Genomic DNA, 27,665 nt, shown 5'->3' with positions numbered 1-27,665 from the left:
CAAACATTGAGGGTCAGCTTCACATGTTAATGTCATTTTTCCAGTAAGCAAACAGCCATACCTTTGGAACAGAAGGAAAGAAGAAACAGATTTCCCATCATCAAATTTTAAAGTCTTTAACATTTTCCTGAAGCAATATTAAGGCCATATGAGACTCAGAAGGTAGAATGAATAAAACACCAAATGACTTTTTTTCTGAGAGATTAGTGGGTAATATAATAGAAACAGATTTCAGAATGTTAGCATTTTAAATGTAATAATCTAATCAACATACATAAAAAATGCCAATGGTATAATTTAACCCTTCAGGTATGTCCAAGACTGAGCATCCAGATGTTATTGGGACATCTCTGTGTAAAAGCCTTTTTCAGGATTTGTGTCTGTGTTGTTGTTAGTTTCTTTTTTTTTATATAAATACAAGACAAGAAAACAAACAACTTTTTGTCTTCTAAAACTTTTAAGTCTTGTCTGCTTATCCAGGCAAGGATTGCACTATTCTTTTTTTTTGTTTTGTTTTTACATGAGAGCAATCATGAAAAAATACTATCGGAGTAATGTTGGCACTATTGTGGTTCAAGGCTATGCTCTGGCATAGTTTCTTCCGATATAAGAAAAAATATTTTGGCCATAGAGGTATAAGTGGTATTGTTAAAGACTGAATGTTAAACAGTGGAAGACCATCTGAGATAGTGTTTATATATTTTCTTTGCAGTATAGATAAAACAGGATAAATCAACAAAAAGAAAAGATCAAGCTTTGTTCTTGATAGAGATAGACCGATACATGTTTTTTTAAGGCCCATGCCACTTATTTTTACATTAGTCCTACCATTAATATATGCTGCTGATATTTTTTGGCGCTGAATCTTGAATTAAAAAAGGCATTTTTTTTTTTTTGTTAAAAACGGTCTAAATTTAAACAAAAAATATAAGCTTTAAAAAAAATAAAAAAGCAGCAATGAATAGCAACTGGAGGGAATGCAAATACAAGTGCTTCACGGAGGACTACAAGCCACTGAAAAAGCTAAACACCCACTTCAAAATTAACATTTAAATCGTACAATTAGAAATCCAATTTATAGAATGTCTTTTAATGGCCCATTTTAAATTGAATTCTTAAAGAGGAACAGTAAATTGTATTTATTAATCCACAATTAAATACTGCAATTTATTATGTATTCTCAAAGCCTATTTCTAAATGGATATAAAAAAAACAATTCATCTTATAAATACCTAATCACACAGTCAAAAGGGTTGTTCCTTTATGACTTCCTTTTATTTTTTCATCTTGCTTCTCTTTTTATTTTACCCTCTAGATTTACCTTTGGCATTACCCTTCTGGTTCCTTAGCTGCTTAACAGGCATAATTTAAAAATATATAAGATTGCTCATACTGTCCTTGCATGCGGAAGCTGACGATTTTGCCAAGTATTCAATTTTTTTGGTTGAAACATGAACCGGAAGTGCACAAAGAAACGTAAAACACGATCATCCAGAGAGTAACTTCATAAAAATAATTATTTTTCTGTTTAGAAATTACACTTTGCAATTTACGAAATACAATTTCTATGTGCACCTGCATAAGGTTGTAACATGAATCTGACAAAGAAAAATACAACGTAACTCTTGGATAATTACTAAAACCTGATAATTTTCTAAGTAAGAAAAAGGCGTTAATTTTATTTTGAAAGATCGCCGAGCGGAAGTAGTTGTTTTAAGTGATGTGGGTTTGTTTGTTCATGATAGCTGGCGATAGAAGTTGCTTGAAAGGTAAGGTACGTTATTTTAGCTTTTCACAGTCGTTTATCTAGCTCTATTCATAGAAAGGCTATTTTTTTTCGTTTGGGGGACCCGGTGTTTGGTTTCGGTAGCTGTGTATTATCTCGCTTGAATGTTAAATTATAAATACTTTGATGCTGATGTTTAGGATGTTACATCCGCCGCACACATAAGCAACTCTGAAGGCAAATGTGTTGTAGCTTAATTCACGACAAGCTAACCGAAGTTAGCATGTGTCTGTTAATAAAAAAAAAAGAAAAGGATAGCCTACCTGAGAGGAAATAAAGCTGAATGAGGCAAAATAGGACTTTACTTTTATGAGTTCTTAACGATTGCACAAATACGGGTGATGGATCGATAGATAAACTTTATTCCGGACTCATTGTCCAATAAATACATACATAAAATAAGATAAAAATAGTTAATGATAAAAAGCACAATACAAGCACCATTATAGACAACAATACCAGTTTCTCCACAGCTTGGACTGATGTCGGATTGCATTACGTGTTGTATCAGTAAGTGACAAAATAATATCGTTTCCAGATGCATTTAACCTGCAAATAAAGTTATACATTAAGTTTCGTAAAAAGTGCTTGTAGAATATTGACTCTTGCTGTGACAAACATCTCACTTGCACTGGACCATTTTGGGCGTTTCAAAAGTACCCGCATAGCATCATTATAGGCCACCTGCAGCCTTTGAAGGTTGATTTTTCTATATGTAGTCCACAGGTGAGCATTGTACAGAGAGGTAAAATATGCATTAAACAGTTCCACTTGGACTTTATCAGTACCTGCACCGAATTTACGAGCAAGGGTTTTAGCTTGAGCATACAACAATCTACATTGTCTACAGATATCATCATCGTCTGACAGATTTTCTGTGATGATGTGCCCAAGATACTTGGTTTTGTTTGTAACACTCAGCACAGTATTTGATAGCAGACAATATGGAAATTCAGTAGATTTATCTTCCTTACTCCTACAGATCATGATCACACATTTGGATGGATTGTACTTTATGTCGTGTTCCAGACCATATTCAGAGCAGATGTTAAAGGAATAGTACACCCAAAACATGATTAGCCTTCATTTTCTACTCACCCCCATGCTGAACAACACTCTGGAGTACTTTTTTGATATCTCAAATGCATCTGGAGATCTGGGAGGTTTCTTGCGGTCTGCTGACATTCAAATAATGGAGGTCTATGGCGCCCGAGACAGGTCCATAAAAGTCCACAAAAAACGTGTCAATATTCCTCCATACTGCTCGTCCAATGTATTCCAAGTGTCCTGAGTGGGTAGCGTCCATAATTTACTCGAAACGAAGTCATTTAGAATGTTTTTAGAGCATAAACAGTAGTGTATAGGATTTCCTGAAAGTGCGCGCCTGCGCGTTCACGACGCTACGGAAGCCGGCAGACCAAACCAGATGAAAGTGCACATTAAGTAGTTGCTGTAACCCAGCAGTACTAGGGCTAAATAATCTATAAATAAATATCTGCATGCATCAGGTGATTAAGTACCAAGTCACCAGCCACGCAACCAGTGTGACAAGCTCTCAACTTGTGTGACAGTTCATCCAGATACAAGTTAAAGAGACTAATTTTGAATGGAGCCGAGACACATTCCCCCCATTTAATCTGCAGTGTTTGCTGAGTATACCAGTACTTCAAAAAACGAACAATATACTCTGGTACTCCTTTTTGTGTCAGTTTTGTGAATAGTTTTCTGTGCTTTACCCTATCAAATGCTTTTGATGCATCCAGGAAACACATAAATACTAAAGAGTTTTGCTTATTATATTTATAAGTCTATCTTTAGAATTGATAACCTCTAAAATCCTGTCTAGCAGGATTGATTTAATAACTTTTGAAACTATGTTGGCTAGTTGCTATAGTAACTACATAGGTAAATATAATCAGCTACCTGTTTCTTTTCTTGATGTTTCTGTTTGATACGGATGAGTGCCATCAGATAAAGAAGAAAGTCCGATTTTTAAATATCTTTGTAATCATATTGTACATTGAAATGTTGATTTTTTTTTTTTTTTTGCTGATAGTTATGAAGAGAAAAATACAGTGATAAATGTCTTTTTTTCTAGTAAGAGTAAATATAAGGAATAATAATCCATGGATCTTGGGCTGCAACTAAATATTATTTTGCAATTGATTAATCTGTCAATTATTTTTCGATAAATAATCGGATAGCCAAAGTTTCCTTAAATAATATTTTTTACTAAATTAAACCGGGTGAAACTGAAATGTTTCCAATTGAGGATTTCTGGATATTTTTTATTTATTTATTTATTTATTTTAACAATTCTGATACAATTATTGCAGGGCTGCCAGCTTTTCACCAAACCTTGGGGTGAGATTTTAAAAATTGTTTGGACAGGAAACCCTGTCAGGGTTAGATGAGGATGGATGCAGCTATAGGTTGGAGGTTTTCAGAGGATTTAACTGAAACTAAGCCGGAAAATGTGGAATTTTATAGCTCAATAAATGTTACTGAGTAACAATGAGTGATCGGTAGTTATGTGGAACATTTTTCTCACAATATACATTATTTTCTACATTCTGGTGATTTTTAGAGAATTGAACTAAAGTAGAATGGGCCCTACTAAAATACTTGCATCTTAAATATACTTTAAACTAAGAATTTCACAACTTTGTTGATTAATTATTTTTTGCAGTTCAAGTAAATTAAACAATGGGGAACTACAGGTGCTGGTCATAAAATTAGAATATCATGAAAAAGTAGATTGATTTCAGTAATTCCATTTAAAAAGTGAAACTTGTATATTATATTCATACATTACATACAAACTCATATATTTCAGATGTTTATTTTGTTTAATTTTGATGATTACAAATGACAACAAATGAAAATCTCAAATTCATCATATCAGAAAATTAGAATATTACTGAAGACCAATAAAAACAAAGGATTTATAGAAATGTTGGCCAACTGAAAAGTATGAAGATGAAAAGTATGAGCATGTACAGCACTCAGTATTTAGTTGGGCCTCCTTTGGCCTGTATTACTGCAGCAATGCGGCGTGGCATGGAGTCGATCAGTCTGTGGCACTGCTCAGGTGTTATGATAGCCCAGGTTGCTCTAATAGTGGCTTTTAGCTCTTCTGAATTGTTGGGTCTGGTGTATTGCATCTTTTTCTTCACAATACCCCATAGATTTTCTATGGGGTTAAGGTCAGGAGAGTTTGCTGGCCAATTAAGAACAGGGATACCATGGTCCTTCAACCAGGTACTGGTAGCTTTGGCACTGTGTGCAGGTGCCAAGTCCTGTTGGAAAATGAAATCTGCATCTCCAAAAAGTTGGTCAGCTGCAGGAAGCATGAAGTGCTCTAAAACTTCCTGGTATGTGGCTGCGTTGACCCTGGACCTCAGAAAACACAATGGACCAACACCAGCAGATGACATGGCACCCCAAACCATCACTGACTGTGGAAACTTTACACTGGACTTCAAGCAACGTGGATGAAGTGCCTCTCTTCTTTTCCTCCAGACTCTGGGACCTTGATTTCCAAAGGAAATGCAAAATTTACTTTCATCAGAGAACATGACTTTGGACCACTCACCAGCAGTCCAGTCCTGTTTCTCTTTAGCCCAGGCAAGACGCTTCTGACGCTGTCTGTGGTTCAAGAGTGGCTTGACACAAGGAATGCGACAGCAGAAACCCATGTCTTTCATACGTCTGTGTGTGGTGGTTCTTGAAGCACTCACTCCAGCTGCAGTCCACTCTTTGTGAATCTCCCCCACATTTTTGAAGGGGTTTTGTTTCACAATCCTCTCCAGGGTGCGGTTATCTCTCTTGCTTGTACACTTTTTTCGACCACATCTTTTCCTTCCCTTCGCCTCTCTATTAATGTGCTTGGACACTGAGCTCTGTGAACAGCCAGCCTCTTTAGCGATGACCTTTTGTGTCTTGCCCTCCTTGTGCAAGGTGTCGATGGTCGTCTTTTGGACAACTGTCAAGTCAGCAGTCTTCCCCATGATTGTGTAGCCTATAGAACTAGACTGAAAGACCATTTAAAGGCTTTTGCAGGTGGTTTGAGTTAATTAGCTGATTAGAGTGTGGCACCAGGGGCCATCAATTTTGAACCTTTTCACAATATTCTAATTTTCTGATATGATGAATTTGAGATTTTCATTTGTTGTCATTTGTAATCATCAAAATTAAACAAAATAAACATCTGAAATATATGAGTTTGTATGTAATGTATGAATATAATATACAAGTTTCACTTTTTAAATGGAATTACTTAAATCAATCTACTTTTTCATGATATTCTAATTTTATGACCAGCGCCTGTAATAAGTTATTACTGGATTACTGGCACAAATACAGGAACCAGTGCAATAGAAATTCATGCAAACCACACTGTGTATGAATATTTGGTAATAGGATAAGGATTAAAAAGCTTCATTCATTATGTTATTAGTTTTTCTTAGAATTGACAAAACAGCTAAACAATTTAGATCTTCTAGGAGGCTGTAGATTTTATAAAAACTCACCATGACAGGATACAGCACTTCTCTGGATGTTTCAGTTTGGAAGATGTGATGGAAATTAAGTTTTTAAACATATTCAATGGACCAAAATGAAGATAAATGAATAAGATAAGTAATCAGTATCAAATAAGTAAGAACATCCCTGCGGTTTCTCCTCTATTAATCCTGGATAACTGAGTTATTCTGCACATCCTCTCTGTATGTGGTTGGTCTTTTCTTGGGTGGCTGATCTTTTGAAAATTTAAAATGTAATGGTTCTTTTTCTTTCTGTGGACCTCTTATGGGTTTATGAAGCAAACCTGAAAGCTTTAAGAATTAGAATATTTGTGTTGGTTTAATTACTCCTAAAAGCCAACGGGAGATTATTAACCTAGACTGAGCAATAATTTTTTAACTTGAGAGCAAAACATGGACTAAAACTGGGACTAAAAAAAGGCCATTCTAGGTTCTGGGAGATTGCTGTGATCTGTTCTTAGATCTTCTAGCCACTGAGCATTGGTGTTGTGGGATGCCTTCTTCTCCCATACAGGTGCTGGTCATAAAATTAGAATATCATGAAAAAGTAGATTGATTTCAGTAATTCCATTTAAAAAGTGAAACTTGTATATTATATTCATACATTACATACAAACTCATATATTTCAGATGTTTATTTTGTTTAATTTTGATGATTACAAATGACAACAAATGAAAATCTCAAATTCATCATATCAGAAAATTAGAATATTGTGAAAAGGTTCAAAATTGATGGCCCCTGGTGCCACACTCTAATCAGCTAATTAACTCAAACCACCTGCAAAAGCCTTTAAATGGTCTTTCAGTCTAGTTCTATAGGCTACACAATCATGGGGAAGACTGCTGACTTGACAGTTGTCCAAAAGACGACCATCGACACCTTGCACAAGGAGGGCAAGACACAAAAGGTCATCGCTAAAGAGGCTGGCTGTTCACAGAGCTCAGTGTCCAAGCACATTAATAGAGAGGCGAAGGGAAGGAAAAGATGTGGTCGAAAAAAGTGTACAAGCAAGAGAGATAACCGCACCCTGGAGAGGATTGTGAAACAAAACCCCTTCAAAAATGTGGGGGAGATTCACAAAGAGTGGACTGCAGCTGGAGTGAGTGCTTCAAGAACCACCACACACAGACGTATGAAAGACATGGGTTTCTGCTGTCGCATTCCTTGTGTCAAGCCACTCTTGAACCACAGACAGCGTCAGAAGCGTCTTGCCTGGGCTAAAGAGAAACAGGACTGGACTGCTGGTGAGTGGTCCAAAGTCATGTTCTCTGATGAAAGTAAATTTTGCATTTCCTTTGGAAATCAAGGTCCCAGAGTCTGGAGGAAAAGAAGAGAGGCACTTCATCCACGTTGCTTGAAGTCCAGTGTAAAGTTTCCACAGTCAGTGATGGTTTGGGGTGCCATGTCATCTGCTGGTGTTGGTCCATTGTGTTTTCTGAGGTCCAGGGTCAACGCAGCCACATACCAGGAAGTTTTAGAGCACTTAATGCTTCCTGCAGCTGACCAACTTTTTGGAGATGCAGATTTCATTTTCCAACAGGACTTGGCACCTGCACACAGTGCCAAAGCTACCAGTACCTGGTTGAAGGACCATGGTATCCCTGTTCTTAATTGGCCAGCAAACTCTCCTGACCTTAACCCCATAGAAAATCTATGGGGTATTGTGAAGAAGAAGATGCAATACACCAGACCCAACAATTCAGAAGAGCTAAAAGCCACTATTAGAGCAACCTGGGCTATCATAACACCTGAGCAGTGCCACAGACTGATCGACTCCATGCCACGCCGCATTGCTGCAGTAATACAGGCCAAAGGAGGCCCAACTAAATACTGAGTGCTGTACATGCTCATACTTTTCATGTTCATACTTTTCAGTTGGCCAACATTTCTATAAATCCTTTGTTTTTATTGGTCTTCAGTAATATTCTAAGTTTCTGATATGATGAATTTGAGATTTTCATTTGTTGTCATTTGTAATCATCAAAATTAAACAAAATAAACATCTGAAATATATGAGTTTGTATGTAATGTATGAATATAATATACAAGTTTCACTTTTTAAATGGAATTACTGAAATCAATCTACTTTTTCATGATATTCTAATTTTATGACCAGCACCTGTATGTTCCTCCAGTACTGTCTCAGCCCTGGGTGGATCTGATCTTGTATTATTACCCTGCCACTGTGAGTAGACTTTGTATGGGTTGGTGGAGAACATCTGGTTTATTCTCCTGGCTTCTGCTTCTCTCTTGTATCTCTTTAGGCGGGTGGCCAGGGCGGTGAGTCTTTGTTTGGCACTTTCTAGAGCCTCAGGAATTGACAGCTTGTTGTACTTAGGTAACCTCTTCCCTACACCTTTCTGCAAGTCTGAGAGCTGACTAACCTCTCTTCATGTTGCCTTGATCTTGGCCTCCAGCCTTCTCCTCCATGGGAGGTAATGCTCTTTGTGGCCTGTGGTGTTTATCTTATAGCCAAGCATCTCTAGGATCACTGTAGTTGTGGCGTAGATCAGCTCATTGGTCTCAGCTATGTCTTTAGTAGGGATAGTATGTAGTGCTACATTAAATCTTCTAAAAGACTTTCAGAGGGTACTCTGTCACTCAGCCTTGGCAGTCTTGGTCCAGCTTGGTTATGATCTGCAGTCGTAGGTCAGCCGCCCTTACGCTTAGTGGGCTTGTTGTTGTTATTGGAGCTTGGGGCCCAATCTCTGAGTGTTGGGATGATGATGAAATCTCCCTGCTGACCTTTTTGGATTTTGAAGCATCCATATATCCCATAATCTCTGCATGTAACTTCTCTCACTGGGGTTGTTTTTATAGTAGCATTTCATCAGGTCCAAGTTTTCTGCTCTAATCCATGTATGTCTTGTTCCAGTAGCCCAGTTGTCATCAAGTTGCCCTGGTTCCCTAGCAACTGACGCGGACCTTGTTAACCCGGGCGACATCCGAGCCGGTATGGCTCTTGTATTTGTGGTTTCACTCATGCCTGAGATAGGCCACTAAGCACTAAGGACCTTACCTAAGGGTCCACCTGGATGTCCATGCCGAGAGTCGAACTGTAGCACTTTGTATCTTATTTTACAAATGTAAAGTTCTTCAGAGAAATTTATTTTTTCTTTAAATGGCAAGGCAGTACATACAACTAAATGTAATAACATGATTAGTTATAAAAGATAAATTATGGTTGCTAAAGCTATTAATTCATAAATAAAACTGAGATTAAATCTTTAACCATATTAGATAGAATTAACTTCTGAATTTCAAATACAGTCTAGACATTAACTAAAAACTGTCTAAAAGCCATTTTTAGACATGTCAAAAATAAAAACAGATTTGAAATGGCCTAATCAAAGTCTCCACTTAAATCAAATGGAGATGTGATGCCAAACCACACTTATTGCCAGCTATCCAAATGTTTGATGGCAGTTCCTGCCAGGTTGCATTGGGAATATTTTTTCTTTATTGGATAAAATTTACTTCTTGTTTTATTTTGATTTTATCTGTCTTCTACTTTAAGTTGTTGATGATCTGAGTTAAATTTTTTTTTTAATAGAAATGCATTTTTAACATATCAATAATTTTGTCATTTTAAATTGTATTTCTTTTGGGAAAAAATACCCCTTTGATGGGGTATTTTTTTTAATGTAATTCTGATGTAGTAACCTGCTTCTTCTTTTAATCTTTTTACAGTTGTCGATGCGTCCCTGTGTTTGACTTCAGATCTGAGAATTTTCCTTCTTTTTTTTTTTTTTACTGAATCTTTATATATAAATACTTCATTAAGTTCACCAGCATGGGACGACTCAACACTGATGCTCTCACCATCGGTGTCCCTCCCTGTGTTTTCCTGCATGGGATTCTCCTAAACCAGGCATAAAGGAATCTACTTTCTCTGCTACTGCGATCAGGTCGGCGGAGCCATGGGTTTGTGCACAGCCGTCAAAAAGGTCTCACGACGTGGCAAATATGTTGTTCTGATTGGTCTTTTGTTGTCGGTGCTGGCTTGGATAACCACCTTTTCTGGGGAGACTGACAAAACCTTTAATGTTATCCTTGCTCCATCACAAACTATTGTTAGTGAAAACAAACTGAGGGAAAAATTAATCTCTCAGACTGCAGAAACCAGTCGTTTAAATATTTCAGCAGAAAAAGAGGAGTGTCCAGACGAATCTCCACTGTTAGGTGAGTACCTTCCTTAGTGATTTTGATAAATGCTATTACATCTTTGCCTCACTATGTGGGTTTTTGCAATTTATTTTGGTCAGTGCTTTTTAACACCAAAGTGGTATAAACATGGCTGCTAAAAAGGGTTTCCATACCTGTTAAACTGCCAGTTTGATTTCTAAGTTTCCCTGATAGTTGTAAGTTTGTCTGATCTACATAAATTGAGAAGATATCTTTCCAGACTTTATCTACGGTACCTAATTTTCCAAACCTTTCGTCTTCAGTGGGAGCTTCGAAGCTGTCCTTTGAACCTTCACTGACTCTTAAGGATGTAGAGAATGAAAACAAAGAAGTGACTGAGGGAGAGTATGAGCCCTCATATTGTAAGGCAAAGCACAGCGTAGCCATCCTCATTCCACATCGCCAGCGGGAGAAGCACCTCCTCTATCTCCTACATCACCTGCACCCATTCCTGCAACGGCAGCAGCTACACTACTCCATCTATGTCATCCATCAGGTACAATTCTGCATGTGGTTCAGTTCTAATATGAAGTTGGTTCATGTTTGCAGGGAGGGTTGGTTTGTCTGTTGTTGCACTGATGGCCTTGATTGTCACTTAAAAGTCCTCCTAATTGCTTCAAGGTCTCAGCATGAGCTGAAAAGGGTACATTTAAATTACTTCAAGAATTTTGCATTACTAAGGTTCTGTTAGAGGAAAAAGTGAAATGTGAGGCCAAATAAGTGCCCCTATGCGGGGGACTAATTAAAACAATGGAATAATATCTATGTCTGTGTGTGTGTGTGTGGGGGGGGGGGGGGGTCATAGATTGATTATATAGGGTATATGGTGCTGGTCCTTAAGGTCTGTGTGGGTGTGTAACATTGGTTGGGCTGATGGCATATTTGCTGTTCTATGAGCCCTAATGCAAGCCTGGTTGAAAACCCTAGAATGAAACGACACGTCTTATTCCTTTTATGGTATGCTCATGAATATTTAGATAATCTGTGCGCTGATTGGTTGGTTTATGAGCGAAGTTGTTGACCAAAGATGCAGCATAGCAACAAGCACTCACTCACTGAAACTTCAAAATTGTGATATGGTAGGAAGACCAGACTTCCTCTTTTTCCCGGACATGTCCTACTTTTTGCACAACCCCCCACCCCCTCAAAAAAATAACAAAGAGTCCTCCTTTTCTGGAACCCATATTTGGTCACCATAGATATGTTAGCATTGCTATATTTAGCAAATCCTTCTTTGAACTGTCCAAGATTTGGAAAACTGTCTTCTGTAAAATGCTTAGAGCAAATGAACAGCTGAGCATCAAACTTTGCAGAGATCTTCTGATAGACAAAAATAATCCATGCCTGTCGAGTCTTAGGATCCTTGGGAAGACTGAAAAATTTACCCTTTCTCCATGCAGCCTGGAATGCTGCATTTACGCCCATGGCCCTGGGTCATTTTCAATAGAGAAACTGCCTGCTTTGTAATTCTTGTAGAAGTAAACCCAACTGTAGACTAAACAGCTAAACTGGTATCTTGCATCTTAGCGACATCTATTCATGTTCTTGGGCTAGTGAACCAGTGGGCTGCTCTGTCTGTTAAAGTGGGGTGTAACAAAAGTACGGGCCAGAACCAAAGAAGGCAACATCCCCGAGTTTACGTCAACTTGGGGCTTCGTTTGGATTCGCCTGTTTTATGGTGGGAGTTTGGCTTTGGAGAGAAAGGAGGTGTCGATGGAGTTTGAAATTCTCTGTACGTCCATTTCACCCACTGAACAATTGTTCTATTTCATCCCTACTGACCGCCAGAGGCGGTGCTTCAAGCACTGAATGATCATTCTTGCGCATGCGAAGGTCGAGTATTAATGACAACAAAGTCAGCTGTGACCTGCCGGGGACCCACGTGACTCTATATAGTCACGTGGCACCCGGCAATCAATCCCTTTTGTTCTTCTCGCGCGCAGGTGTGTTGAGTACCGGAGTGTGGTCGTGTGAAGCTGGTTGCTTCTGTGTATACCACTAGTTTCCTGGCTGCTTGTTGCTGGTAGCCCCGTGACCGGGTTTGGTCGGAGCTGCGGGTAAGTCTCGCCCTCCAGGGGCTGCACAAGCTGCTTTCACCTTACCAGATCTGCGGTGACTGGTAAGTTTTCGTTCTTTTCTCAGCAGTAGTTTACTGTTCGCTTTGATTTGCCACGTTAATTTTGTGGCTCTTTTGACTCACGGTAGCGTTTCTGCTCGCGCTGAGTTGTTTTCAGTTTGTTTGCCTAAGCCCACCAGTAGCGTTTCTGCTCGCGTTGGGTTCTTCTATAGTTTGTTTATCTGACGGGCATGACTTGTGTCCCTCCTGCCTCGGTGTGGAACATCTCCGGGAGGCGCTGTCAGATGACGCTTGCCCCAACTGTCGCGTCATGCCCCGGTCGGTCAGACTGGATCGGTTGGCTGCACTGGAGCAGCCTACCGACTGGGCGAGCGCTTCGCCGCGTGCTCGTTTGCCGATGGAGAAAGCGGTGTGCAAACGATCTACTGTGGCTGCACCTTCGGTACCGACGAAGCGTGCTAGACGGACCGATGCAGGGAGGTTGTCCACCAGAGTGGATCATCTCACTACTGAGCTGGCCCAAATGAAAGCCCTCCTCCAGTCCTTTCAGACTGCTGGTGATCGCGGCACGGCTCTCCCTACCGAGCAGGATGAAACGTCAGTCAATGACGACGATGCTGTTTCTGTGGCGGCCTCTGGCACCCATTTCTGTGAGGACCTTCCGGAGCTGGGCTCCGGGGCCTCTGGGTCGGACTCCATTGCCTCCCAGGAGGATACGGGGGAGTCTGTGACATCCGCTATTCGAACGGCTCTTGCCCGTTTACAGATTAGTGTTCCTCAGGCCCAGCCTGCGGCTTCCAGCGCCTTCTTTAGGCGCAGTAGGTCAGAGACTGCCTTTGTGGTTCCTCCCTCGGCGGAGTATGTGCGGGAACTGCATGCTTGCTGGTCAGACACCAAGGCGTTTTCACGTCTGACGACGGATGGCAGGGTCCTGGCAGCTATGCAGGAGGCACCCAAGGTTGGCTTGGGGCAGATGCCAGCGGTGGAACCGGGCATTGCCTCTCTTATAATCCCGCCTGATGAGGCCTTGCGGCCCAATGCCCGTTGTCCGCGTCCTCAGTGCCGTATTACCGACGACCTTCTCTGTAAGGCCTATGACTCTGGGGCCCGCATGGGCCGGATTGGGAACTCTCTCTCCCATCTTATGCCGGCCCTGTCTTCCTCCTTGGAATCTGTTCCGCTGGATCATGCCACGCAAGGCCTGGTTGATGCATCTCTGCAGGCCTTTGCTCTTATGACGAGGGAACTTGGACGCACACTCTCCACACTGGTTCATGCTCGCCGCCAGGTCTGGTTGGCGCAGTCACCACTAACTGAGCCTTGTAGGAGGACCCTCCGGGCCCTGCCTGTGGTCCCGGGGGAGCTTTTTGGTTCAGCGGCACTGGACGCCTTGGACCGTACGGCTCAGGCCTCTAGAACGAGGCAACAGCTGGCAGGGCTTCACAGACGTGATCGCCAGCCAGTAAGCACCTGGGCAGCTGCGGGTCCTTCACGGAGGTCCTTAGTGCCTTCTCCTTCTCCCACTGAGCCCCAGGGTCTGTTACCAGGTCAGAGATCGGTCCGGGGACCTGCTCTAGATCGGAGGAACAGAGCTCGAGACCAGGCTGGGACGAGGTCCTTTCATCCCTTTCGAGCCGCGCAGTCTGGCCGGCGTCCTCCCGGGCCTTCGAAGGGCCGGGGGACCCGCAGATGATGCCTTAGGGCCGGCGGTCGGTTATTTTTCCCCGGGACAGCTCAGCTTCTGGGCTGCCCACACCCCGGACTTGTGGGTGTTGTCCACCCTGTCCCGGGGGTACCGTCTTCAATTCCGCCGCCGGCCACCTATCCCTGGCCGGGTCAGGATGACTGTGATCCACGACCCGGTGAAGGCACAGGCACTGAACCAAGAAATCTGCACCTTGCTGGCCAAGGGTGCTATAGTGCCTGTGGACCTCCTGCTGGATCAAGGGGGCTTTTATTCCACGTATTTTCTGGTTCCGAAGAAGACCGGGGGCCTGCGTCCAGTCTTGGACCTCAGAGGCCTGAATGTGTACTTGAAGGCCATGCCCTTTCATATGCTGACCACCAAGGAAGTGTTGCAGGCGATTTCCCCGGGCGATTGGTTCACTTCCATAGATCTCAGGGATGCTTATTTTCACGTTCCGATCGCTCCGCCCCATTGGCGGTTTCTTCGTTTTGCTTTTCAAGGGAGGCATTTCCAGTTCAGGGTCCTCCCGTTCGGACTTTCACTGTCCCCCAGGGTGTTCACCCGATGTGTTGCAGCGGCCCTCTCTCCTCTGCAGGCACAGGGATTGAGGATCCTCCCATATCTGGACGACTGGCTCATTTGTGCCGCGACGTGGGACCAGGCGGTTCGAGATACTCGGTTAGTGCTCCATCATGTGGGATGCTTGGGCTTGCAGGTGAACATGGAGAAAAGCAGTCTGACCCCCTCACAGGAGACTGTCTTCCTGGGCATTGCCATGGATTCCATCTCAATGACTGCTTGCCCGTCACCCCAGCGGGTGGACAGTATATTGAGCGTGCTCCCGGAATTCAGGCGCGGCATGGCGCTGCCTCTTGTGCGGTATCTTCGACTCTTGGGCATGCTTACAGCTGCGTCCGCCGTAGTGCCCTTGGGGCTGCTGTCATTGCGGCCCCTCCAGATGTGGTTGAACAGCTTGAATCTGGATCCCACACGGAACACTCATCGTCTCCGAAGACTTCGGGTGGGGCCTCAGTGTCTTCAGTCTCTGTCCCAATGGAGGGTGAGGTTGTTTATGACCACAGGGGTCCCGCTCGGTTCCCTCCCGTGTCGTCGGGAAGTTGTGTTTACAGATGCATCCTCCACGGGCTGGGGTGCAACCTGGCGGGGTCAAATGGCACAGGGGACATGGTCCCAGCGGCAGGGCAGGGAACACATCAATGTCCTGGAGTTACAGGCTGTGCTTCTGGCTCTTCAGAGCTTTCTTCCAGGCTTGCGGGGGAAGCACGTGCTGGTGAGGTCAGACAACACCACAGTGGTCTTTCACATCAACCACCAGGGGGGCACGAGGTCAAGGAAACTGTTGTGCTTGACTCAACGGCTTCTGACCTGGGCAGCTCCACGCATAGCCAGCCTCAGAGCAGCCTACATCCCAGGGCCGGAGAACGTGCCAGCAGATTTTCTATCCCGTCAGAAGCCGCTTCCAGGGGAGTGGAAGCTTCACCAAGAGGTGGTGGAGTGCATCTGGAAGGTCTTTGGCAGGGCGGACGTGGACCTCTTTGCCTCAAGGGACGCATTTCACTGTCCCCTTTGGTTCTCGTTGGACAACAGCAGCCCTCTGGGCCACGATGCTCTGGCACACGACTGGCCCAGGACCCTCCTTTATGCCTTTCCGCCATTCAGCCTACCTTTTCAGACTCTCCTCAGGGTACGTCAGGAGGGGCACAGGGTCCTGCTGGTGGCCCCCTACTGGCCAGCGAGGACTTGGTTTCCTCTACTGTGCGAGCTCAGCTCCGGCTCGCCAATGCGTCTCCCCTCCAGGAGAGACCTTCTTTCCCAGATGGGGGGTCAGATCTTGCACCCCGAACCGGACCGGCTCCATCTCTGGATTTGGCCCCTGCAAGGCCGGGGTCCACCTTCTCAAGATACACTGGGTCCATAGGGCATACAATGGCTAATGCATGGGCGCCGTCCACGCGAGCTGTCTATGCTAACAAGTGGACGGTCTTTGCGACCTGGTGCCGTGATAGAGGGCAGGACCCGGTGCAGTGCTCAGTTTCTGACATACTGACCTTCCTGCAGGCATTGCTGGATCAAGGACGGTCCCCATCTACCTTAAAGGTGTATGTGGCTGCCATTTCCTGTTGGCATGTTGGGCTGAATGGTTGTTCTGTGGGCCGAGACAAGGATGTTGTACTGTTTTTAAGAGGTGCTCGGCGTTTGCACCCACCCAACCGCCCTGTGGCACCGGCGTGGGACCTTTCTCTTGTGCTTGAGGCTCTTCGGTCCCTCCCATTTGAGCCCCTCGCGTCGGCGGACCTCAAATGGCTCTCACTGAAGACTGCGTTCCTTTTAGCTATGGTTTCCGCAAAACGTGTAGGGGAGTTACAGGCTCTCTCGATAGCCGAACCCTGCTGCCGGTGGAATCCTGATGGCTCAGGCGTTACACTGTGGGCTGATGTAGCATTTATTCCTAAGGTATCACTGCCAGCAGGCAGCACCCAGCCTCTCCATCTTGCCCGGTTTGACTCCGGAAGTCCCTCTGAACCACTGTGTCCTGTCCGTGCCCTTGAGACATACATCAATGCCACGGCATCCTTCCGAAAGACAAATAGCCTTTTTGTTTGCTACGCTGGCTCACGGAAAGGTCAGGCACTTTCTAAGCAGCGACTTGCACACTGGGTTGTGGATTTGATCTCCAAGGCTTATGCCTTGCAGGACCGGCCACTGCCGGCGGGAGTGAAATGCCACTCTACAAGGGGCATGTCGACATCGTTTGCTGCTATGACTGGGGTGCCATTGGATGTTATATGTCGTGCGGCCTCCTGGAAGTCACCTAGTACCTTTACTCGGTTCTACAGGGTGAATGTGGCTGCGCCCCATCCGCTTCAGGGAATCCTCGAGCAGCATGCCTCTACATCACATTAGGTGGGTGGTGTAGTCGTTGTTCCTTGAATGTTGCTGATTCCTCGTGACCTTGTTGATATGAGTCATCCAGTGCTTGAAGCACCGCCTCTGGCGGTCAGTAGGGATGAAATAGAACGAAAGTTACTACCGTAACTACGGTTCTATGAATCCCGGATGACCGCCAGAGTGCTTGGTCCCTCGGAATCTCTGCTTTCGCGAGAAGATTGAGGGATTGATTGCCGGGTGCCACGTGACTATATAGAGTCACGTGGGTCCCCGGCAGGTCACAGCTGACTTTGTTGTCATTAATACTCGACCTGCGCATGCGCAAGAATGATCATTCAGTGCTTGAAGCACCGCCTCTGGCGGTCATCCGGGATTCATAGAACCGTAGTTACGGTAGTAACTTTCGTTATTCAACTCTGACAATGTAAACCTGGTTTTGCATTCTATGACCCCTTTCATGACGATGGAGTACCATTTCATGACCACAGATTTAACCAAATTTATAGGCATAATTTTTATTCATAACATTATGATTTCCCTTGAATCCTCATTTGACCTACTTTTTTAAATTTCCCCACACTGGAATTGTCTTATAAAATCTTATAATATATAAATTAGAGTTCACTATTTTCTAGGCGCTAGTCACTATTGAGAATAAAAACCATTTTGAATAGAAATGGTTGCGGGAAAACTTTCCTCAGACTACCAAAATGTTAATTCCTCCTCCCTTCTACCATACTTTTTCTACTTTTCTTCTATGTTCCTGTACTTTCTTGTCCTCATCCTTTCAATCTCACTCCTTTGCATTCCTCTTTCTTCTATGTTCATTCTCCCATCCTCAAGTTTTTTTCCTCCCTCCTTGTGTCTTGACTGCCTTTCCTCATTTCTATCTTTGAGACTGCCAAAGTATGACTTTTTCAAAATGGAGAAATGTGTAGGAATCCACCAGATCACTTTCTAAGCATGCTTCTTACTCAGTGCTTATATTTAGTTTGGAAACGTTGAAGAAAACTAGGTCAACATCACCTGCCCAAAGGCAAATTATCTTTAAGCCCATATGTACAGTCGACACGCCATAAGCAAACAGTTTAAAAGTGAGTATTGTTCCTTAAACTCATGGATGAATTTGATCTCTGTTGAGAGACAGGAAACAAAAAAACCTGAAAAAAATATATAAATTTGTGGTTTTATGGAAATAAGTCTTAAAAAGAAATGGAAGGGAAATATTTTCTTTTCAGTTTATAAATCTGGATGCTAAATTTTAAATCTAGCCCAAAAAGAATCTAGATCATCTTAAATTTATATTTATTTCTGCTATGTTTGATTTACATATGTGGACAAAATTGTTGCTACCTATTCTTTAATGAAAGAAAAATCCACAGTGGTCACAGAAATTACCTGAATTGGAGTAATCTGGAAAGTAATAATGAATAAAGTTCTGTGAAAAGAAACAAATAAAAAAAGTCAGAAATAGCTTTTTTTTACCGTGCTTTAACAGAATAATAGCTTCTTTTTTTCTATCTGTGAACATAGAGCTACTGTGGCTTGGCATAAAGTTCGATTTTTGTCTCATCTGTCCACAGGACATTCTTCCAGGGGCTTTTCTAGAACTTGCTTCCAACAATTTTGTCCTCCTTGGTTATTTCCCATTAAGTCCCCTTTGGCTCAATCAGCATTGAATGGTGCGATCTGACAGTGATCTTCCTTGAGCTTGAAGTTCACCTTTAATCTCTTAAGAAGTTTGTCTGGGCTCTCCAAAAAATTAAAACATTGTTGTTTCCAAGTGTATAGAGTGGACCAAAAACAAAGCCTTGTTTTGGGTTAGACAAAGCCAAAACAAGGCTTTGTTTTTGGTCCAGTCTATAAAGCCTCAAACTCAACGCCATTTCTGACATTTTGAATTAAAAATGCTTCGTGGATGGGAAGCGAAACGTCATCAAGCTTGTAAACAAAGTCCATTAGTTTTTTTTTTTTTTTTTTTTTTTTTTTTTTTACTTTTATGGAATGACTATAACCTGGATGACTGCGAATCTTCACCAGCATATGTCTGGGCTCTATTGTTTCCATTCATATTATCCACCTCTTTGTTTTGTCATCAATTTTCGTCCTGCAGGGCGTTTGCTACAGTCCCATAGGTCTAAACATTCTGAATAATATGTGCAGCTGTTGTCACAGAAACATCAAGCTGCGTGGAGATTGTATAGTCTTTACCATTAACATGTTTAGATATAAAAAATCCTTTAGATTAGGGATGCACGATATAATCAGCCCCCTATCGGTATCGGCCTGTATCGGCCTTAAAACTGAATATCGGACATCGGCCACCCCACCGATATTTAACCCGATATTTGATCAGCTTCTGAGTTTCTAAAGTCTAAAAAAAATAAAAGAAATACTACTTCTTCTTCTTCCTCAAAAACTTATTTTTTACAGACTTAAAAACTTCTAAAGACGAGGGAAAAAATATTGATACATTAAAATATCACAATATCTTCATTTGCTGATATATTGCCATTTATAAACACCATATCAATCTCTTTTACTAATGAAATATTGCTATATGTCATCGTTATGCTACGAAATCCCCCGAAAATTCACAAAATTTTGCTTTTTTTTGATCTATTGATCTATTTTACTAACAAAATCTCACAAGAATTTGCAAAATATCACGAGAGTTTGTAACAGAACGATGACATTTCACGAGATTTTGAAAGTAAAATAGATCGATACCGCATTTTTAAAAATCACTTTGATATCAGCATATGAAAATATATTTGAGTATATTATTTTTCAAAGTGTCAGAAATGGATAACAAAACTGCTATTTTCAATGACTACTTATTTTTGTCCAGCTTTAACATCAGTATCGATATCGGTTATCGGCTACATGAGTTTTAAAATATCGGCATATCGGATATCGGCCAAAATCCCAATATTGTGCATCCCTACTTTAGATATAAAAATTCCTTCACTTCTTCTGGTCTTTGCCAAGTGTGTTATACACCATATTATAAAACAACACATTAGGTGCATTTCTATTAACCATCAAATTGCACAACACTTCTTTCGCATCACACAAGTCATATAATCTGTAACTGGACCTTAGTTCCTTGTTAAAAAAATAAAGAAGAAGACTAAGTAGTTGGAGGATGATGGCGCCCACTTTAGCCATACCTGAAATATGGATCTATCTAAAATTTAAATCCAGCGCAGCACTGATGAGAGAGATTCGGACAGATAAAAGAGCAAAACAAAGTACACTGACTACACCCTGGCTTCCTTACATGTCGCTCTCCATTGTTTACTCACCTGATTTCTGTCGCACTGGTGACATCATCAACGCTAACCCATTGTGATGTTGTCACCAAACATAAAGCCAGCGAGGGGTTAGGACTTCCCAATGGGAAGGTAAGAAAAAGCAGGTCAACCCATGTTTGAAAAACACACATTAACCTGCTAATTTCAGTGGGAAAGAGGCTTTATGACTGTAGCTCTATAGAACACCTGTGATCCCTTAGTCATATTACTTTAAGTCTTTTCTAGGGACCATCATTTTTGTCCTGGTCTGTTTCTTAATTTGTAAATTTGTTTCTAAATATTCATAGTTCAAAAGCAATGCTTGAATTGTTCATTTTTATAGACTTTTTTAAATGTATTATTTTTGTCAGATTCTTTTTTTTCCTCTAAAAATTGTGGGTTTTTCTTTTATTAAATGAGGGGTGGTAACAATTATGTCCACATGTGTATATGAAAGTACCCACTGTAGGTTTGAATCATGGTTATTTAAAGAAAAGATTCCCACTTTTTTTTTTGTATATCCATATATGACTGTAATAAAAGATAAAGATTGGACAGAAATTTGATGTTAAATCTTCTTTAAACTAAATAGAAAATCTAGTGTTTTAATTCTTTCCCTTTTTCCTTTGTGCTTTATTGAAGGCTGGTGATGCGACCTTCAACCGAGCAAAGTTACTTAATGTTGGATATTTGGAGGCAATTAAGGACTTTAGCTGGGGATGCTTCATCTTCCATGATGTTGATCTGGTCCCTGAGAATGATCACAATTTATACATCTGTGACCAGCAGCCCAAACACCTGGTAGTTGGCCGTAATGCTACAGGATACAAGTATGTATATGAATTACAGTCTTAAAGTTATGGTGGACGATCCGAGTTCTTGGGGGATGATCTATTGGTTGACCCACATGCCAGTCTTTGTGACATGCTCATTTCATGCCGTTGTTTAAGTCTGGTCCTTGCTAGTTTTTTCTTGCTCCACATTAAAGTGTATATGTATCCAGTGAGCTTTGGTAGATTAAGAATGAATTATAGTGTCATGTGAATAAACATAGTGTAAGTGTAGTGTAAGATATCTTTTTCTTTGATTGATGTGGACAGACTAAAAAGAGCTGTTCACAAGATCAACAGGACGAATGCATACACATTTGATAGACTTTCACCCCCTGAGGATTTTTTAAATTTTCATTATTTTTATTGCAATATCATCCAGAAAAACTGATGTCAGCAGCTCCCAGCCTATACACTCCTTCTCCACAAGGGGATTCACTGAGGACTGTCAATTTCTGAGACAAACACTCTGGAGAAACTAGACTTAGACAAACTTTATTGTCATTTTGTATACACAGACTGTATACAAAAAGAAATTTAGTTTTGTACAGCTCTCATGACAATTCCATTTCGATTCGGAGAAGAAAAAAACACGGTGAAAAAAAAAAGCATTGATATGGTTAGTTTGATGCAGAGTCTGATGTGATTTAGTTTTTCAACATTCAGGTTTTTTTTGTTGTTGTTTTTTTGTTGTTGTTTTTTCTGATATTTAGGAAAGTTAATAACTAATATTATTATCTTTCATGTATTATGATCCAGTGACTGAAAGTTAGTATCATATCATTATATTAGATTGTAAACACAAGGTGAAGTCCTTTTTGTCCAATTTTATAGCTTTTTTATTTATTTATGATTATATATTTATTGTGGAAATTCAACAAAATCATGACGGTTCATTATAAAAGATCATTAAGAATTGAAAATGCATTTAAACTGGATAGAAGCAAGTGTGGCACTTTCGATTCTCATATATTGATTTGACATTAGTTTTGTCAGTCAAATGACCTCCAAGCTGCTGAATTAGGTCATGAATATTTATCTAAAGAAATCATGTAAAATGTCAAATATTTTAAAATTGGACAATACGAAGTGTGCCAGAGAGGCCAGAAAGCAGCGCTGATAATCAAATGGTCTTTGTCAAGTTTGGAATATCTAACCTGAAACTAACTTCAGCTGAGTTTGGGAATCCCTTTGTCTTTTGTACCTCTGTCAGTCATATCTGAAAAGCACTGTTAAGGTGCATTTGTCAAATATTACATACCGGAGGTAAGGCTCAGGAGCTTGTGAATATTCTCAAAATGGAAAAAGAAAGTTAATAAATTTTGTGTGACTGCTTACATTCTTTTTTGGTGAATAATTTAATTTAATTCTGTTTCTACTCTTTGTTTTTCTCCACAGGCTGCGCTACAAAGGCTACTTTGGTGGAGTCACTGCCATGACCAAAGACCAGTTTTTTAAAGTAAATGGATTCTCAAACAACTACTGGGGATGGGGTGGAGAAGATGATGACCTTAGGGTCAGGTGAGAAATATAATACGTTTGCTGTTACATATGAAACAGACAAATAAGACTTCATCTTCCATTCCTCCTGGTCTGATTTACAGGGTTGAACAGCAAAAAATGACGATTGTGCGCCCCCCGGCTGATGTAGCGCGCTACACCATGGTGTTTCACAAACGAGACACTGGAAATCAGATTAACAAAGACAGGTCAGTGTGTTTCTGTGGTTATTTGCTTCATTGAGTTTTGTTTGCTCATAAATATAATAAGGGACAGGACTTTTTATAGCTAGTCTCAAATTAGAGATAAATATTGAAATAAAATAAATTTCATCTCAGGATAAATGTCAAGCTGATAGTTTAGGTCCTGTCTCAGTTTGTGTTATTGTTTTCTGTTCTGTTTTATTGTTCCACCTTTAAAAGTAACCTAAATTAGGAACTAAGTGGAAGGCAGTTGTGTACAATGGAAACCTGAGGAAGCTTATTGACACAATTCTGCTGCCACGTCCGATGTGTTAAGGTTGTCTTTTGAAGTTGAGACTATATATATATATATATATATATATATATATATATATATATATATATATATATATATATATATATATATATATATATATATATATATATATATATATATATACACACCACTTGACAAGTTCTGCATAGAGCATATTGACAGACAAAGTGTTTTTTTTATCTTGAATTTAAACTATATATAATTTTTTTTTTACAATTCTGGTGCAATTACTGCCCTAAGTGGGTTGCTCTTTCAGCTTAGGGCATGTATTAGGCTCTGTACTCACGTGAACGATTAATCGATTCCTAAATTACTTGACTATTATTTAAATAATCGTTTAATCACGATTAAGCCGATTAATTGTTTCAGCTCTAGTGTGAATAACCTTAAGTGAACCCTGATCAGCATCTAGCAGCCGGACCAATACCTTTTTATGAGGTGGTCTTGGTCGCTTCCAAACACGGCTGGGATTCACATTGTGGTGAGAAAGTTCAGTTGAAACAATTAAAGCAAATAAATGCTGGGTTTGAGGATTTTTGTTTTCTTTTACTTCCAGCCTGTTCAATCAGTTGACATAAGGTGACCTTGTTATTCATGTTCCATATTTCTTACTTTCTTTCTAGGATGCGGCTGTTAGGACAAACCTTGAAGATGTGGAGGAGTGATGGACTCAACAGCTGCTCTTATAAGACTTTATCAGTTGAGAGGCCTCCTCTCTATGTGAACGTTACTGTGGACATTGGTCAGCCAAACAGCTGAGATCTCACAATAAGCTGTAGTACTATTCTATAAAGTCAAGACCACTGTGAGGAGAAAAGTTTTAAGATAACTAAGAGACTAAATGCCTGTTTAAGTGCGCTAAGATGACATTCTAGATATTCAAAACAGTTTTGCATATCACTCTTCTCAATTCCTAGAGGTTGCAGGAGTTGGATCCACCTTTTTTTACAGTAGCTTTTAAATGTTTTTGAACCGTTGTTACCCATCAGACATTAATTGTCACACAGATATGCCTTATTTTTCCCCCACCACCACTTTATACTGACTAGGTACTTGTTTTGTCATCTGAGAAGCTTTGTCTAGTCTGGATATAAGCAAACAATCAACAGGATTCTTAAGCAGTAGGATTGCCTAAATATGTTATCCATATTCTCTTAGTTATATATTTGATTGTTTTGTTTTTTTCCTGAGGTTATAGCTTCGAGAGTTTCTGGACCATGCATTTACATGTGTAAATTTGGTTTAATTCCTCCAGATAAATAGCTGAAATTCAGTCATACTGGATGGAAAGTGGCTGTAAACATCAATATTTAGGTCTTGTAACAGTTTCTCAGTTTGATTTAGGTGTAGTCCGATTTAACGACTAATTATATTTTATTCTTTGTGGTTCTGGTTGTAGGTTTATTGGGTTCTGCTGGGACAGTTATTCCACAATTTCCCACCTTTAACCTCATCTAGCTCCTCCATTCTGGTCACATTCTTTTTCCTTACTGCAATACAGGGGGTTGGTTTTCTGAAACATCTAATATTTTGCATATTACATAAAAAGCTCAGTGTTGGCCTTTGACCGTAGTTCCCTCTTTTGCAGCAGACGTGTCCAGTCTAAATCCAGCCCCTACAGGATAATGATATGCATGTTTGTATTTGTTTGGTTCCTGCTCTGACACAGCAGAATTATGTTCCACAGGAACCTCTCTTATAACCCAGTGTTTGATCCAGATGTGAGTTCATTATAGTTAGATTATAGCATAACTATATTTGAAAGACAAAAGTACTTTTTAAAAATTTGCTACACATCTCCAGCTGTGTCATTTTATATTATACATTTATGACTGGATAATGTTTGCCATACTGCTCAGAATTATGCTGAAGTACAGGTCTTATCTGAGCAAACCTATAAAGTTGTTGAGAGCCCATCCCAGTGATTTAATTATTTACTGACAGGTTATGGGGATTTAGATTTGAAAAAGTTGATGGAACGTCTGTGTCCTAAAATAAAAAGTTTCTACTAAATTAAGTAATATGATATTACTAGTCTAAATCCAGTCATGCTGTTAGATATGGTATAATGGTTTTAGTGGTGGATTTGTTCCATTTTAGGGTGTGTTTTTTTTAATGACGCTGACCATTTTAACTTTGAAGTTTTCAGATGTTTTCTGCAAATTCCGTTATATCTTCATAGTCTTCCATATGCAGAGTAGTCCAAAGCTATACCTTTATTTTTAGGATAGTTGAAAAAAAATCTGCTCAGATAACTTAAGTTATGCTTACAATCAAATGAAAGTTTTTCTTAGAAATGAGTTTCAGCGTGAAGAAATGTATATCATTTTTGAAAACTTTTTTAGAGCCCCATGCTCTCTTTAGTTTGTGGGAACTAATTGGTGATGGGATATATACCACTTTTTTAATTTTAGAGAAAATCAATAACTAACTGAAGGGAAAATATAATCTTTGCTTGTATAGTTGACTGACTGACATTAATTGAATGATTTTCTTTTTTAAAGAGTGCTCGGGCTGTGGCAGTCACTAGGTCCTTGTATGATTGTGTCTAAGGTGTCAGAATGACCAAAGGTTTTTTTCGTGAAAGCATTGTTTGTTTGTGAGAAATAGTTTTGCACTCCTAATAATCAGCAGTATGCTCTAGAACTGGAAGTTTAAAATATATTTTAAACTCTAAATCAGAGGTCTTCAACAGGGGGCCCGTGACCCCTAGGGGGTCCACAGAAGTACTGCATGGGGTTCGCTAAATTTTTGGGTGATTAGACTTTTTTTTTTTTTTATATTCCCCCCCTGCAATTTTTTCCACTAATTGAAATGTTTTTGAATTAACATGAATTCAACACTATGTAGTAAATAGATAAATGGAGGCGGAAGATGTCTTTCAGTCATCAATGCAAACATTCAGCGACACACAGGAGCTATTTCAAGCTGGACACTGTTTCATTCTCAACACCTCAAAGAGGAATCCGAATCGGAAATGCTTAAATAATCCCAGACCGAAAATACTTTTGTGAAATAGAGAAACTTTTTCCTACTTCTCCTTACTGAATGTTTTTTTTTTTTTTTGTAGAGGATTAATGTGGAGATTGGTACAGAAAACAGGCATAATTCTGAATTGCAAAACTTTGCTATACAGACTATTTAAGATTGTGACTAGAAACTTTTTAAAGTATGTTGATTTGGGTGGATGTCCAAAAACAAAACAAAACAAGACTATGGTTTCGTTGATCTTTTTTTAATCTTTAGGTTTTTACAAGCTGATAATAAAAATTGTACTTTCTCTAATTAACTCCTCTGCTTTTTTTGTTTTGTTTTTTGGTGATAATAAATGGAGTTCCAGCTTTAGTTTGTGCCATTATCAAGTATTTTCTCTCTCAAATTTCCCCTTTATTAAATGTTTCAGACCAAGAAAAGCATGCATGACCTGAACATTTAACACATATTAATCATGCCCCATGTGTAAAATTACTCCCCCTCAACATATGTATTTTATGCTTGAGGAACTATTGTCCAAACTTATTTGCAGAATTATTTTAAATCCAGCTATGCTGCATAGATTTCATGTCATAGTCCCACTGCACCATCCCAAATGGATTAAAATTTGTGCTGAAGGCCACCCTTAAAACTGTTTTTCAGCCACTCAGACTTGCTGTGTGCACTCAGTGATCGTCCTGCTGCACAACCCGAGTAAACTCTGGCTTAAAGCAGGGCATTCTGCTTCGGGGTGTATTGAACGAAGCTTGATTCATAAATTAGCAGGTCATCAAGGTCCTGCAGCAGCAAAGGAATTCCAGAACATCCAGCCGCATTCGATATACTTCAGTAAAGTTTTAGTTTGACTCCAGTCCAAATGAGAAGCACACAAGAATTTATTTTATCTGGTCACTCCACAAAATATTTCCCTCAAAGTATTGAGGAGCATCCAAATGTATTTTGGCTAATTTGTGTTTTAGGTATGTTCTGGGGATAAGCATCTTTGCAGAATGATCGAACACCTCCCTCTGCACTTTTAAATCTACTCTGATGAGCCTCTTCTTGTTGACCTTTTTAATAGGCAGGATGATGCGGTTCATCCCAATAAAATAAAAACCGACCTCTAACCATTAGGGTTAGGCTAGATGCAGAAGGAGGGGTATTTGTGGCAATGGGGACCAAATGAAGGGGCCTACATGTCGTCCAAAGTGACTCCAGCACTGACAAGGATTGAATTTTAACCTTCATTCACATGATGATCCTAATGAGTCATTAGCTTTTTATAAGTTAAAGTTTCGCTCATTACAAAAATAACCTGATGAATTAAAGTGATTTACTAGCTCATTAGAGCTGTTGT

At 40.4% G+C, this 27,665-nt stretch overlaps 1 protein-coding gene across 2 annotated transcripts; it reads left to right on the top strand.

The window, feature by feature from the left end:
- Nucleotides 1-1,722: 1,722 nt before the first annotated feature.
- Nucleotides 1,723-26,624, top strand: b4galt4 (UDP-Gal:betaGlcNAc beta 1,4- galactosyltransferase, polypeptide 4). 2 transcript variants are annotated; one of them, XM_038277544.1, is made up of 7 exons: nucleotides 1,723-1,769; nucleotides 10,022-10,513; nucleotides 10,780-11,012; nucleotides 21,129-21,316; nucleotides 22,715-22,837; nucleotides 22,921-23,025; nucleotides 23,959-26,624. In XM_038277544.1, the coding sequence occupies exons 2-7, from the start codon at nucleotides 10,252-10,254 to the stop codon at nucleotides 24,092-24,094; spliced, it is 1,047 nt and encodes a 348-aa protein (XP_038133472.1). In that variant the 5' UTR covers nucleotides 1,723-1,769; nucleotides 10,022-10,251; the 3' UTR covers nucleotides 24,095-26,624. The 2 variants fall into 2 exon arrangements, with proteins under 2 accessions (XP_038133472.1, XP_038133481.1); XM_038277553.1 differs by having other exon boundaries at nucleotides 1,756-1,774.
- The last annotated feature ends 1,041 nt before the right edge of the window (nucleotides 26,625-27,665 follow it).

This window comes from Cyprinodon tularosa, unplaced genomic scaffold (assembly GCF_016077235.1).
Source record: "Cyprinodon tularosa strain WSP-4 unplaced genomic scaffold, ASM1607723v1 ctg101, whole genome shotgun sequence".
Taxonomy (NCBI): Eukaryota; Metazoa; Chordata; class Actinopteri; order Cyprinodontiformes; family Cyprinodontidae; genus Cyprinodon; species Cyprinodon tularosa.
Note: the sequence above shows the minus strand (reverse complement) of the source record. Positions and strands in the feature narration are given on the sequence as shown.

Coding starts and splice junctions, on each gene's coding strand:
- b4galt4 (XM_038277544.1), top strand. CDS start 10,252: ATGGGTTTGTGCACAGCCGTCAAAAAGGTCTCACGACGTGGCAAATAT. Junction 11,013..21,128: donor CCATCTATGTCATCCATCAG/GTACAATTCTGC, acceptor GCTTTATTGAAG/GCTGGTGATGCGACCTTCAA. Junction 21,317..22,714: donor CGTAATGCTACAGGATACAA/GTATGTATATGA, acceptor TTTTCTCCACAG/GCTGCGCTACAAAGGCTACT.